At 46.7% G+C, this 12,823-nt stretch overlaps 1 protein-coding gene across 1 annotated transcript in view; it reads left to right on the forward strand.

Annotated features, from left to right (window-relative positions):
• The window catches only part of LOC134534629 (dopamine D2-like receptor), a 63,529-nt gene extending 51,872 nt beyond the window's left edge, over positions 1-11,657 (forward strand). Inside the window, exons 4-8 of the mRNA XM_063373116.1 lie at positions 6,255-6,452; positions 6,824-6,918; positions 7,010-7,181; positions 9,433-9,652; positions 11,443-11,657. Coding sequence (XP_063229186.1) covers positions 6,255-6,452; positions 6,824-6,918; positions 7,010-7,181; positions 9,433-9,652; positions 11,443-11,657 — 900 coding nt within the window. The remainder of the gene's footprint in view (positions 1-6,254; positions 6,453-6,823; positions 6,919-7,009; positions 7,182-9,432; positions 9,653-11,442) is intronic.
• The last annotated feature ends 1,166 nt before the right edge of the window (positions 11,658-12,823 follow it).

Below are 12,823 nucleotides of genomic sequence, written 5' to 3' on the forward strand. Positions count from 1 at the left end.
GCCTCGCGCCATAACCACCGTGACTCCCCCTCTCTCCCTCCATCACTGCCTCCAGGACACTGCCGCCGGCGCACAGGAACCTTCACTGCTTCTGCGGGGTTCTTTGAACGATCACTGCAATGAGCAAGGTTGATTCAACACAGCGTCTCGGGCGTACGCCGCTGTTGATTTAACTAGAATTTTTTTTTGACGTGATAACGTCTTACAAATCGATGAACGCCGGCTGCACGCACGAAAAAAAATTGTCACGTTCCGCTTGAGACGAGCGTGCAAGAACCGGCCAACCACCGTGCGAGAAAAATCTTCTATAATATCAAACAGGTTCAGGCGGGCTTTCTTTCAACTAATTGTTCGTGATTATATTTAAACAAAATTATTTTTAATTAAATTTTGCAAAAACTGTAAACGATATTTGAAATTTTAAAGAGTATGCAATTTTTGAATCATTTTTATCGAATTATCACTATTTTTTATGGATACAAAGGAGTGAAATGAAATGTACAATTTAATTAATAAATTTACTTTTATTTGCATTCATTTTCAAATATATTTATTACTTTTGAAATGTTACGTGCGCCGTATTTATTTTTACAAGTTCAAAAAAAATTTCGCACCTGCCGGGATTCGATCCGACAATCTTTCAAGAATATAGCGCGGCTTACCCGTTCAGCCACGAGGCTATGCATAAACCATTAAAGTTTCAAATGATATATACAGCTTATAATCATTTTGTTCACGGTAGGGGAATAATATTATTTCGTTTTAATAACTCGATTTTATAACAAATACGCATCCCAGATACACCAAACTTTTTTATAAGGTGTTACAATATTTTTTAAAACATTGTGCAAAAGATCCCGGTTGTAATTTGAATTATTATGTGTAACTGTAAAACTCATTGTTGGTTCAAAACGTATTTAAATATTCAACATTACTTTTAAATAACCGTACCGATTGTGCTGAAAATCGGTGGACGATCTTTAAATTACATAATATTAATAATTCAAACGACGAAAATATGATTGAAATGTCAAATCGATGGTCGTTCCAATCGAGTGGAAGAGAGATGCCACGCATGCGTACAATGAGCATGAAGAGAGATGCCACGCATGCGTACAATGAGCAAACAGGAACATCAGTAGTGGGACATCCGTAGTGGGACATCCGTAGTGGGACACTTTTTCGTGCGTGCAGCTGGCGTTCATCGATTTATTAGACGTTGTCACGTCAAAAAATTGGTTGTCTGTAAAGTCGGTTTACGGACGATAGTTTAACGTGACGTCATAACAAAACAATGATGAAATTATTGCATACTTTTATGAATAAAATTGAATCGTTTTTATTGATTTATCACTATTTTGTACGGATACAAAGAAGGAGTGAAATTAAATCTACAATTTAATTGATAAATTTACTTTTATTTGCACTCATTATTTTAATTATGTTTATTACTTTAACTCAGAGATTATTTTAACAATAACTTTTATACATGTTTGCTATTTAACTTCTTTAACTTCTTCCAATTTGTGTTATTCTGTTAAGGATAGGACGATGATAGGAAAAGTAAGAAACGAATGAACGTGTTTCAAGTTTAATGTGCCTCGAAAAAGTCAAATCGATGGTTGTTCCAATCAAGTGGAAAAGAGATAGATGCGGCGTAAGCGTACAATGATCGTAACGGGACACAGCGTAACGGGACAATGTGCTTTACGGGACTCTTTTTCGTGAGTGCAGCCGGCGTTCATCGATTTAATAGACGTTGTCACGTCAAAAGTTTCAATACGTATTTCATATTATTTCCAGCATGTCCTTTGATGACTCTAAAGTCGTCGGTCGTATAATCCAGCAGCTGCCAGCACCTCACAACTTGTGCTTGTGACTGCTAAGGCGCCAGTGTGTCGTGAGAGGTGTCGGCCAGCGAAGAAGGAGCCACTGGACTCAGTGCGCTGTTCCAAGCCAGGCATGGAGTCAGGGGTCGACGCAGACCCTGCAGTCGGACGAGGAGTGAAGAGGGTCGCAGACGGGTGTTTGTCGGGTAATCCCGCATTCAGCCGACGGCAATATCGCTCTTCTCACCAACCGCGCCCAGAGGCGGTCTTCGAGTGGAGGGGGTTGCGAGTAAATATGGTAGGAAATGAAACCCAGGATTCAATACGCACGGATTCCACTTCCAGGGTTTGGGTTTTCTTTTTAACTGTAGAAACCACTCATTCCCGAGAGTTTTAAGTTACTCTTCTATCCGCGTAGCGTAGACTTCAGACTGGACGCATCAGGCACGGCGCTACAAGGCGCGACACGGCGCGACACGGCGCGACACGGCGCGACACGGCGCGACACGACGCGACACGACGCGCACGACGCGCACGACACGACGCGACACGACGCGACATGACGTGACACTACGCGACACGCGCGACACGGCGCGATACGGCGCGACACGGCGCGATACGGCGCGACACGGCGCGACACGGCGCGACACGACACGACACGGCGCGACACGGCGCGACACGACGCAACACCGCACGATGCCTCGGTCAGCTTTCGACCGTAGCTTCGTTACGATATTACGGTAATAGGCCCTCAATTTTCATTGTGTTGAGTTTGTGAATTTACTACTTTTTTCTCCAACATTTTCATTATAATTTTTCCCACGAACGTCATACCATCAGAATAGGTCTACTAAATAGTTGATGGTTTTTTAGTATCTAATTGTCCCAGCCTTACTCCGAACCATGGATCAGCCACGTCTGAATAGTTACATGAAGAGTGTTTGAAGCCATGCTGTGCAGACGCCCAAAAAATTGGGTGAAGAGTGATGTTTGCATTGCGGAACCAGTTTCGACTGAATTAGTTTATGGAATCACTGTTTTTTTTTAACGACGTAGATACTTACCAGCCATCATGAGAAGTCATCAATGTTGTTGTGGGAGGAACTACATGGTGATGACGATGCTTCAGCTGTGTCCCGGCTGACAGTTGCTAGCTCCGCGCTTCAAGCACCGCTCAGCTGTGTCTGGGCGAGTATCCCCGGGGTGGGGGGGCTAACAGCCGGGGCAAGAGTCCCCAATTACCGAGCTGCGGGCCCGTGCGAGGTCGTCACCCTGGACTAGGGACAAGGACAGAGCGCCTGCCCGTCCAGGCAGAGTTCTCCTCGTGTCTTCACACGTAACACACACACCCCAGTTTTATTTAATTGTGGATTACATCCGTTTTGCCAAAAAAATTGTATGTACGCGCGTTTGAATAATAATAATTTGAATAATTATTTAGTAAGAAGTAGCTTGGCTTCTGGGTTGTATCCGTGTCCTTGGCGAATAATTCACCGACGTTTCGGTCGACGTTGCAGTCTCCACCATCAGGGAATTATCTGTCATGGACACGGCTACAACCCAGAAGCCAAGCAAGCTACTTCAGACAATGGCCGTGAAAGCCTGCGAACATTACTAATTATTTTGTAACTTTCACCACACGTTGTCTGTTTTATTTGCAGTATTTTCTGTATCGTCTGTGCTCGCTGCGTTGCGAGGTCTGCGTGTAACAGCCTGCAGTCGCTGTGCGGGCGGCTCGTCTGGCCGGTAGCCATGGCAACGGCCGCGGCGGAGTGACGCTCTGTCGCCGACCACCAGCACGGGGGCGGGGGGTGCCGGGAAGCCAGGCGTTGTAATCTCCAGAGACGTCCAAAGGCGGCTCGGATGTTTTTGCAGTATTTCCCCCCCCCCCTCCCGCGGTCCAGGACTGTTTACCGCCATCAGCCGCCGCTGTTGACGGAGCGCGGCGTGCCGTTGTTATGGCAGCCGTGCCTCGTTCTGTCAATACGGCCGGGAATAGCGCACGTCCCCAGCGGCTCTTCGCCCTTCTGGGAGCCTCCTGCCACTCCGCGCCTGAGCTGGTCCAAGCTGATCCGGAACCGTCTCCGAGCCGTGCAGCTTGAACACGCGCACGTCTGCCTGAGCTGCCAGGGAACACCCTCTGGTTAACTCGTTCCTGCATTCACATTACTCCTGCGGCCTTTCCAGCAAGTCCATCACTACATCTCTTTTTTTGGCATTCCTAGTTTTATCTCATACAGGATGTCCATAACAGAACGTCCCAGTTTCAAAGGTATATTATAAAAGTATGTATAATTTAAACGAATTACAACAAATCATACATATAATATCATAAATGTGATATTCTGTTCGTAATTGCAAGCGGCATAGACGTTGGGGTGATACCAAGCCCAACATTCAACACTTTATTTGCTACAATCGTTTCTTTGGTTCGCTAATTTTTATTGCTGCGTATTTTTGATGTGAAAAAAATGGTCACTTACTTTGTAAGTGTGCAAGTGTGCATAAAAATGCGTGTACGTTTGTAAAAATGAAATTGTGTTACGAAAGTAGCAGTAGCTAGAGCTCGCTCGCTGATAGCGGGGAGGTGGAGAAGACAGTCTGGTTGGCGGCCCGGCTCCTGGGAGACACACAACCCGCCGAGCAGGAAGCTTAGAGCCCACCACTGGCCGAACAACATTGTCCTTCACCGAGTCCCTTCCAGCGCTCGCTCTCTCTCTCTCTCTCTCTCTCTCTCTCTCTCTCTCTCTCTCTCTCTCTCTCTCTCTCTCGCCCCTCCAGGCTGTCAGCGAGCAGGAGGGGTGGCATATTACTTAGTCTCGCAGCTGGCGAGGCGACCGTACGTCGACACTCCTCGGCCAACTGCTCCCTCCCCCCCTTCCCATTTCCCCCTCGTGCCGACCCAGCGAGATAGGAACCGTGAACACCCTGGGTACACTGCCCTGGGTCTGTACTTATTTAGTTTAGGATGGTCCGTTAAATATGCGTGTGTGACTGTGTTATTCTTGTTGTTCAGATACTCACTACTAGTTAGGGTAGGTAATTTGTGAAGGATCGTTAGAGTTGGTGTCTTTAAACCGTCGGGCAACAGAGCACCCGCAGGAAAAAAGAGTTGATCCTCTCGTGCTGTGACTGTTGTAGTGCTGTAGTGCTGTAGTGCAGGGTACTGTAGTGCTGTAGTGCTGGGGTGCTGGCTGGGACCCAGGAGAGTGCTGGACTGCTGGAATACTGTAGTGCTGTACTGCTGGACTACTGTAGTGCTGGACTGCTGGGATGATGGACTGCTGGGGTGATGGACTGCCGGGGTGATGGACTGCTGGACTACTAGAGTGCTGAACTGCTGGACTACTGGGGTGATGGAGTGCTGGTGTGATGGACTGCTGGACTGCTGGGGTGATGGACTGCTGGACTGCTGAACTACTGGACTGCTGGACTGCTGGGGTGATGAACTGCTGGGCTACTGTAGTGCTGGACTACTGGACTACTGGACTACTGTAGTTCTGGACTGCTTGGGTGCTGTAGTGCAGGGTACTGTAGTGCTGTAGTGCCGGGGTGCTGGACTGCTGGACTACCGGACTGCTGGACTGCTGGACTGCTGGACTGCTGGACTGCTGGACTACTGGCCTGCTGGACTGCTGGACTACTGGACTGCTGGACTACTGGACTACTGGACTGCTGGACTGCTGGACTGCTGGACTGCTGGACTGCTGGACTGCTGGACTACTGGACTACTGGACTGCTGGACTGCTGGACTGCTGGACTGCTGGACTGCTGGACTTCTGTAGTGCTGGACTGCTGGACTACTGTAGTGCTGGACTGCTGGACTACTGTAGTGCTGGACTACTGGACTGCTGGACTACTGGACTGCTGGACTTCTGAAGTGATGGACTGCTGGACTTCTGGACTGCTGGACTGCTGGACTGCTGGACTACTGGACTACTAGAGTGCTGGACTGCTGGACTGCTGGACTGCCGGGATTATGGACTGCCGGGGTGACGGACTGCTGGACTACTGGACTGCTGGACTACTGTAGTGCTGTGACTGCTGGACTGCTGGACTGCTGGACTACTGGACTGCTGGGGTGATGGACTGCTGGACTACTGGACTACTGGACTGCTGGACTGCTGGACTGCTGGACTGCTGGACTACTGGACTGCTGGACTGCTAGGGTGATGGACTGCCGGGGTGATGGACTACTGGAGTGCTGGCCTGCTGGACTGCTGGACTGTTGGGGTGATGGACTGCTGGACTACTGTAGTGCTGGACTGCTGAACTACTGGGGTGCTGGCTGGGACCCCGCTGAGTGATGGACTGCTGGACTGCTGGACTGCCGGGGTGATGGACTACTGGAGTGCTGGCCTGCTGGACTGCTGGACTGCCGGGGTGAAGGACCCGGGGGAGTGCCGCATGGCGGATGTGTCGCAGGCGCTGCGGAACCGCGCGAGGAAGGCGCGCCTGGCGAGGCGGCCGCAGACCGCCGACGCGCCCCAGGTCACGGTCATCGAGAACGTGGCGGCGCAGGGCGGGCGGCGGCTGGCCGAGACGCAGCTGGGGTCGTCGCTGGCGCCGCCGCCGTCGGGGCTGGAGGAGGACCGCCCCACCAACACCGGCAGCGGCAGCCAGGTGCGCCCGCCTCCCCGTCCTTTCAGCCAATCAGGGCTCGCCAGCCGCGGAGTCCGTCTTATTATCTCCCACCCACCATCGGTGAGATCACGGTATGCCCAGCCGCCAGAAAAATTATTCCTTATTCGTGTCCAGTTGCAAACATCCAAAGTAAGAAGTACATAATCTACATCATTCGAACTCAAAAATGAGAGAATTAGGTATATCGAGACAACTTTCAAACTGGAATCATGCACGGCATGGAACTGTTAGCCCAAGTGTAATGCAAGTGGAGGTTCTTCACCAGATCTCTCCCCCCCCCCTCCTCCCACAACATGTCTTCTTCCTGGAACGCCGACCCAGCACAACACGTGTTGTTACAGGAGGAGGAGGAAGAGCTGGACAAGGACGGCTTCGACGACTGCCAGGTGATTCCCAACGACAAGTCCACCGAGTTCATCCTGGCCACGGTGACCGAGGAGACGGCGTGAGTAGACCCAGGGGACCAGCCTCGCCTTGCAGTCGCTCCGTGGAGCGGACCACCAGGGGAACTAGCCTCGACCCGCTGTGCTGTGCAGACTGGCGGTGAACCTGGTGTCGAGGGCGTCCCTGGCCGACCCCAACGGCAACAACGACTCGGGCTACGCGGCGTCAAACCTGGAGGAGACGGCGCTGCACCTGTCGGCGCACGACAGCCCCCACCGAGGGATGCGAGCCGCCGGCCAGCGCGACGACCGGGGGCAGCCCAAGGTGCGTGCCTCCACCCTCCGAGGTCTCGCTGTCGCGGACACGCGAGAGGACATGGACAGGGGCTATCAGACTGCAACAAGGTGTACCTGCACCAACGGTTTCCTTCCTTGTGACTGGCGGTCGTCTTCGGGAGAAGTCGTCCGTTGCCTTACTTGACGGGAAGCCTACAACTCACGTGGTTTCGGTTCCCTACCACGTTCGTGCAACTTCGAATTTCTCTCGAAAATTGAAAATTAAAAAAATTCGAAGGGTTAGGTTAGGTTAGGTTAGGTCAGTCACAACATGCTTGTTTTCATCGGAAACTTCTGATTTAGCGGCTGAAGTGGCGTTAGTACCAAAACGCAGAATTTCGGAAATCTTCGGAAATTCTTGCAGGGAACAGAAAACTACGTGAGTTGTAGGCTTCCCTTACTCGACCCGGCCACTCATAACGCATTTGCTTCCGCGCTCGACTACTGTCATTGGTGTTGTAGCAATCGACGCGGAACTGAAATATACTCGCCCCAACCACGAAACACAGACGATGCTACAGTTTTTTAACTTTCAGCTAGTCTCGGAATCTTTTCGCGAAATATGCATGCCCCTAGACATGGAAATTTCAACAATCGACTAAGGCTTCATTCTGGCTACTGACACGGTGGTACGAACAGAATGGATGAGTTATTTCTGGTAAAGGCCCTCTGAATGGTATGATACATGCCATTTCAGGAAACATGGAACAACAAAGGCCGACTCCATTCATCAGGGCTCATTCAAACCAAGGGTGTGCCTGGATGGTAGAAGAAAAAAAGTACACCCTGACCGGTTCAGTCCTAGTAGGAGGTGGTGGTAAGGTCAGACCGGGCTTTGCACCGGTAGTAACTTGGCTGTTGCACGGGATCGATCACATGTGCGCAGTGATCGTCTTCTGGAATCTGAGCGTCAAGCTGCCCAACTTCTGATCCAAGATGCACCGACAATTTACATAAAAAAACCACATGTTTCCTGAATTCAAATGAACCGCAACGAAGTGTTTAAAAAATTATTTAATTTGTAACAAAAAATAAATACTTATTTTTTTATATTTATTTTTGTTTTTTAAAAATACAAATATTTATAAAATTTTAATCAGATATCGGTTTGTGTGGTTCTGCAATAACCCAGCAACTATTACAACTATTGAAACGAAACTTCTCTCAGTTATTTATCAAGCTGTGATATATAAAATGTTAGTAATGATATTAATTCGAATATACGGTGGGATAAATTATATTTTTATCTTAAATTTATTTTAACTGAATTATTTTCTTTATAATATGAAAAGAGAATATTTAAAAAATATTAATTTAATTCACTTATTTGAAAAAATAGATATAGGTATCATATGCAGTCAGCTGTGAGTGCCTTGAATTTTATACGTATTTGCTACTAGCGCCCTCGCATTCCTCCTTGTTCAACCAGCAGCGTAGAGAGCGCTGCATTTTCCGCATAGATAGCGCTACATGTTATGAATTTCATATTTCGTTCAGAATTTGGCATGTTCCAAATGGCAGAATTGTTTGAAGAAACAGTAACGCACGCTGTTTTCCTTTGTGGTGTATTTACAGTATTTATTCTTAATTAATCATTATTAATCAATAATTATTGATATCCTGAGCAGTTATTTTGAAGTGAGTGATTATTAGTTTTAATCATGTTAATCAATTTATATTTATTTCAATCAAATTACTAAAAAAAATTCAATAAGATTACGATTCATAAATAGTTTAAAAGTAATGAAAGCCAAAAAAACCCACGCTGTGTTATTTATAAAAAATTGTCTTCTTTCCTTATCTCTCCCATTTTACTCCTTACGATATACTTACGAGTCGAGGTTTGAATTGCCGAAGAAGTTTCACTTGTATCATGTGTACTAAGTCACAAGCGCATATTGTTTATATGAATTAGTGTATATTAAATGTTATCAAAGATCAGTCAATATGTAAGTACCACAAAAGGTGCTGCTATGTATTCCAACACAGCTTGCGATGTTGGGCTACTGTGGTCGGGCGCCACTGTGGTATGGGCAACACTGAGATCGGGCACCACAGTGGTATGGGCACCACTGTGGTATGGGCACCACTGTGGTATGGGCACCACTGTGGTCGGGCACCACAACGGTATGGGCACCACTGTGGTATGGGCGCCACTGTGGTATTGGCGCTTCTGTGGTATGGGTGCCACTGTGGTACGGGCACCACCGCGGAAGGGCACCACCTTGCGCGTGTTGCAGGGCCAGGCGCGGCGGAACGGCGAGGCCAGGAGCGCGCCGCCCATCAGGCGGATGGGCTCCTCGGAGGACAGCATCGCCTCGGGCTCGAAGAAGGAGCGCAAGAGCGCGGCGGGGTCGCGCTTCACCATCTACAAGGTGCACAAGGCGAGCCGCAAGAAGCGCGAGAAGTCGTCGGCCAAGAAGGAGCGCAAGGCGACCAAGACTCTGGCCATCGTGCTAGGTCAGTCCCGAGGTCTTGGCTCGGACACTGGACAGCTCATTTGTCAGTGACACTGTGCATGAAGCGTGCCGTGGTGAATGCATGTGACACCTTGTTGAGGTTGTGAACTCTCAACGTGTTTCCCATGTGAAATTGTTGATGTAGTAAGTGACTAAAATGTCTTCACTAGTTCTCTAAAATACGCAATGCAACAGAATACAACATAACCTTTTAACATTCAAAATAAACCGTGTTGATACCAGACTCTGATTTGCGACAGTAAAAATTGGTAAAAAAAAAAATGGTGATGTGCGCAGAAGGAAATCGGGTTGTATCACCTCTTTAGTCCATGGTCTCATGCTGAGGAGTCCCTGGTGACTTATCATCTACATTGATCTTAATCCCAAACTCTTGAGCATGAATTTCAGCATTTGTGTTGGTTCTAAGCTCCCTTCAATCTTAGATGTAGATCCTAAGTCAATGGTGCGTGTGAATATGTGGTAAAACTCCAATAGAGTCACCTTTATGTGACTGGGATCAAGGGTTCGTTACAAACCTTTGGTAATGAACGGGTGCCCGTGCAGTTCTGAGTGCACTGTAGTGTTGTAGATCGTTTTGTACTTTTCTTTCAGTAGAGTTTTTTATTTTGAAACTATTTCCTGACACAAATTTCAAATGCAATCGTAGGCTTTAAAAAATTTAAAACTGCCAATTTAGTTTATGACCTAAAAATCTGTTTCTAAAACGTCTAATAGTAATACCGAGCTAACATATTTTTTTGTATTAATAATGTTCACAAGAGACTACCACATTCATTAGAGGTAATTACTTTCATGGATCACCAATCATGGAAGTTACTTTTATAAAGTACAAGCTGTGTTTGAGTGTCTGAACGCTTCACGTCTGCTATCTCCTTAGAATGTTACCTTATTGAGCTTAAATTGCAGAGATATGGATTTGTAGTTAATAAATTTATCAGAAATTCTACTCAAGTTAACCACAAGCTTTAGTGGCAATCATCTTGTCGACTACTTTGCAGGTTCCAGTCAAGTCAAAGTAATAAACATGCTTTCATTTTGCTCTGAATTCCAGCAAGTGTCATATGGGTTTAGATAGTCTGTGATCCAAATTTTGGCAGGGCTCTTTTTATCCTCAGTCAAGGATAATATGTGGGTAGCATTCCAACAGAGATATACTATTGGTTCTGCTATGACTCTTATCATAGAAGGTATCTTGCTGTTGAGTCTAAATATCAGCCAATCGCATATTATATCTTCCCATTTGCTCTTTCCGACCAATAATTTTGGGGCTTCGCTGTTGCTTGTACCAAAAAGATCTCATAAACAGTGTATGACTGCTAAGTATTAGACGCATGTGTGACATGTTGGGTTGTTTGAAGTGTGTGAGTTTGTACGACCATGGTGATTTGGTGTAATAAAAAAAGGTGGTGGGTTGTCTGTAAAGTCGGTTTACGGACGATAATTTTACGTGGTAACGTCATAAGAAAACATTGATGATAAATTTGCTTACTTTTTTAATTTTAAAATATTATTTACAGTTCTTGCAAATTTAATTTAAATATATTGTTTAAATATAATCACGAGCGATTAGTTAAAAAGCCCGACCTTAACCTGTTTGATATTATAGAAGATTTTCTCGCTCGGTGGTTTGGCCGGTTATTGCACGCTCGGCTCAGAGGCGTAACGTGACAATTTTGTCGTGCATGCAGCCGGCGTTCATCGATTTCTAAGACGTTATCACGTCGAAAGGGAAAGGGTGTCGAGAGTTGACGGTCGAGGGGTGTTCCGCAGGAGTGTTCCTGTTCTGCTGGGTGCCGTTCTTCACGTGCAACATCCTGGACGCGATGTGCACCAAGCTGGCGGCCGACTGCTCGCCCGGGGTCGCCGCCTTCATCCTCACCACGTGGCTGGGCTACATGAACAGCTTCGTGAACCCCGTCATCTACACCATCTTCAACCCGGAGTTCCGAAAGGCGTTCAAGAAGCTCATGGCCATCGGCACGTAGCGGGGCCGCGCCCTGCCTTGAGTTCGTTCAGCTTCCCCCTCCTCCCCACTCGCCCGATGTACCCCCCACACCTGAAGCTCTGGACGCAGCGCCAAGCACCCCCGTGTGTTTGGCTGCGAGACCAGCTTCTTGACCCCCCTGTGAGCACTACTGTCTCCGGCCGTCAGCTCGACATGAAGATCGTGATCTCTCTGCAGAAGATCCTGTCCAGCGGTCACCGCGTGGCTCAGTTGCATCACCATCCTGTCGACACCTTCCGACAAGTCCACAGCCGCCGCCTGATGGCGTTCCCACTTGAGTGCACTGTCGAGAGTTGAGCAACTCGTTCGACGAGTTATTTTATTATCCTTGAAAGATTTGTGCAATGGGAGTGCATGACTCGATGTAATCTTTTGGACATACGCCATTGCTAAGCACTTTTTCTGTTGAAGAAAACTAAAAAAAATACCCAAAAGACAAAAAAAACACAAATTAAGCAAAACAAAATTGCTGTTCTCTTCTGTTTTGTAAAACTATTGTGTTTGTTTTGTCTTTTCGTTTTGTCGTGGTTTTTTTGTCTCATTTCAACTGTTGTGCTGAATTTTTTTTTTTTGGTTCAATATTTTTGTGCTGTCATCATTTGTCGGGTTTTTTTTCGTTCTCTTAGTCCATTTTTCTTTGTTTTTTCTTTGTTTGTTGACCATAATCCTGTTATGGAATATTGTGTGATATTTATATCCCGTTGACAACAGCAATTTTTTGCTTACTTTGTGTTTTTTGTCTTTTGGGTATTTTTTTGTTTTCTTCAACAGAAAAAGTGCTTAGCAATGGCGTATGTCCAAAAGATTACATCGAGTTATTTTATCTCAGCGTTCTTTTGTGCTGTCACTCCTTTTAAATCAGACTTCCTGTTTGTGAAACATACCGCCAGGCCTACGAAAGCATTTTTTTAACTAAGCACTGTTGGTTTCCAACACGGTTTTTGTTCACCTGTTGTGGACTATAATTAATTATAAAGTGTGCAAACGTAACTTCATACAAATGGTGTCAAAATAGTATACATTAAATTTCATTATATCGTATTTTCAAAAAATGTATTCTAAGTTTTTTTTATGACCTCAGGGTATTTCAAAAAAATGTGCAATTATTTTCAATGATGATTTACTTTCTGTAAAGACAAATACAAC

This window comes from Bacillus rossius, chromosome 7, assembly GCF_032445375.1.
Source record: "Bacillus rossius redtenbacheri isolate Brsri chromosome 7, Brsri_v3, whole genome shotgun sequence".
Taxonomy (NCBI): domain Eukaryota; kingdom Metazoa; phylum Arthropoda; class Insecta; order Phasmatodea; family Bacillidae; genus Bacillus; species Bacillus rossius.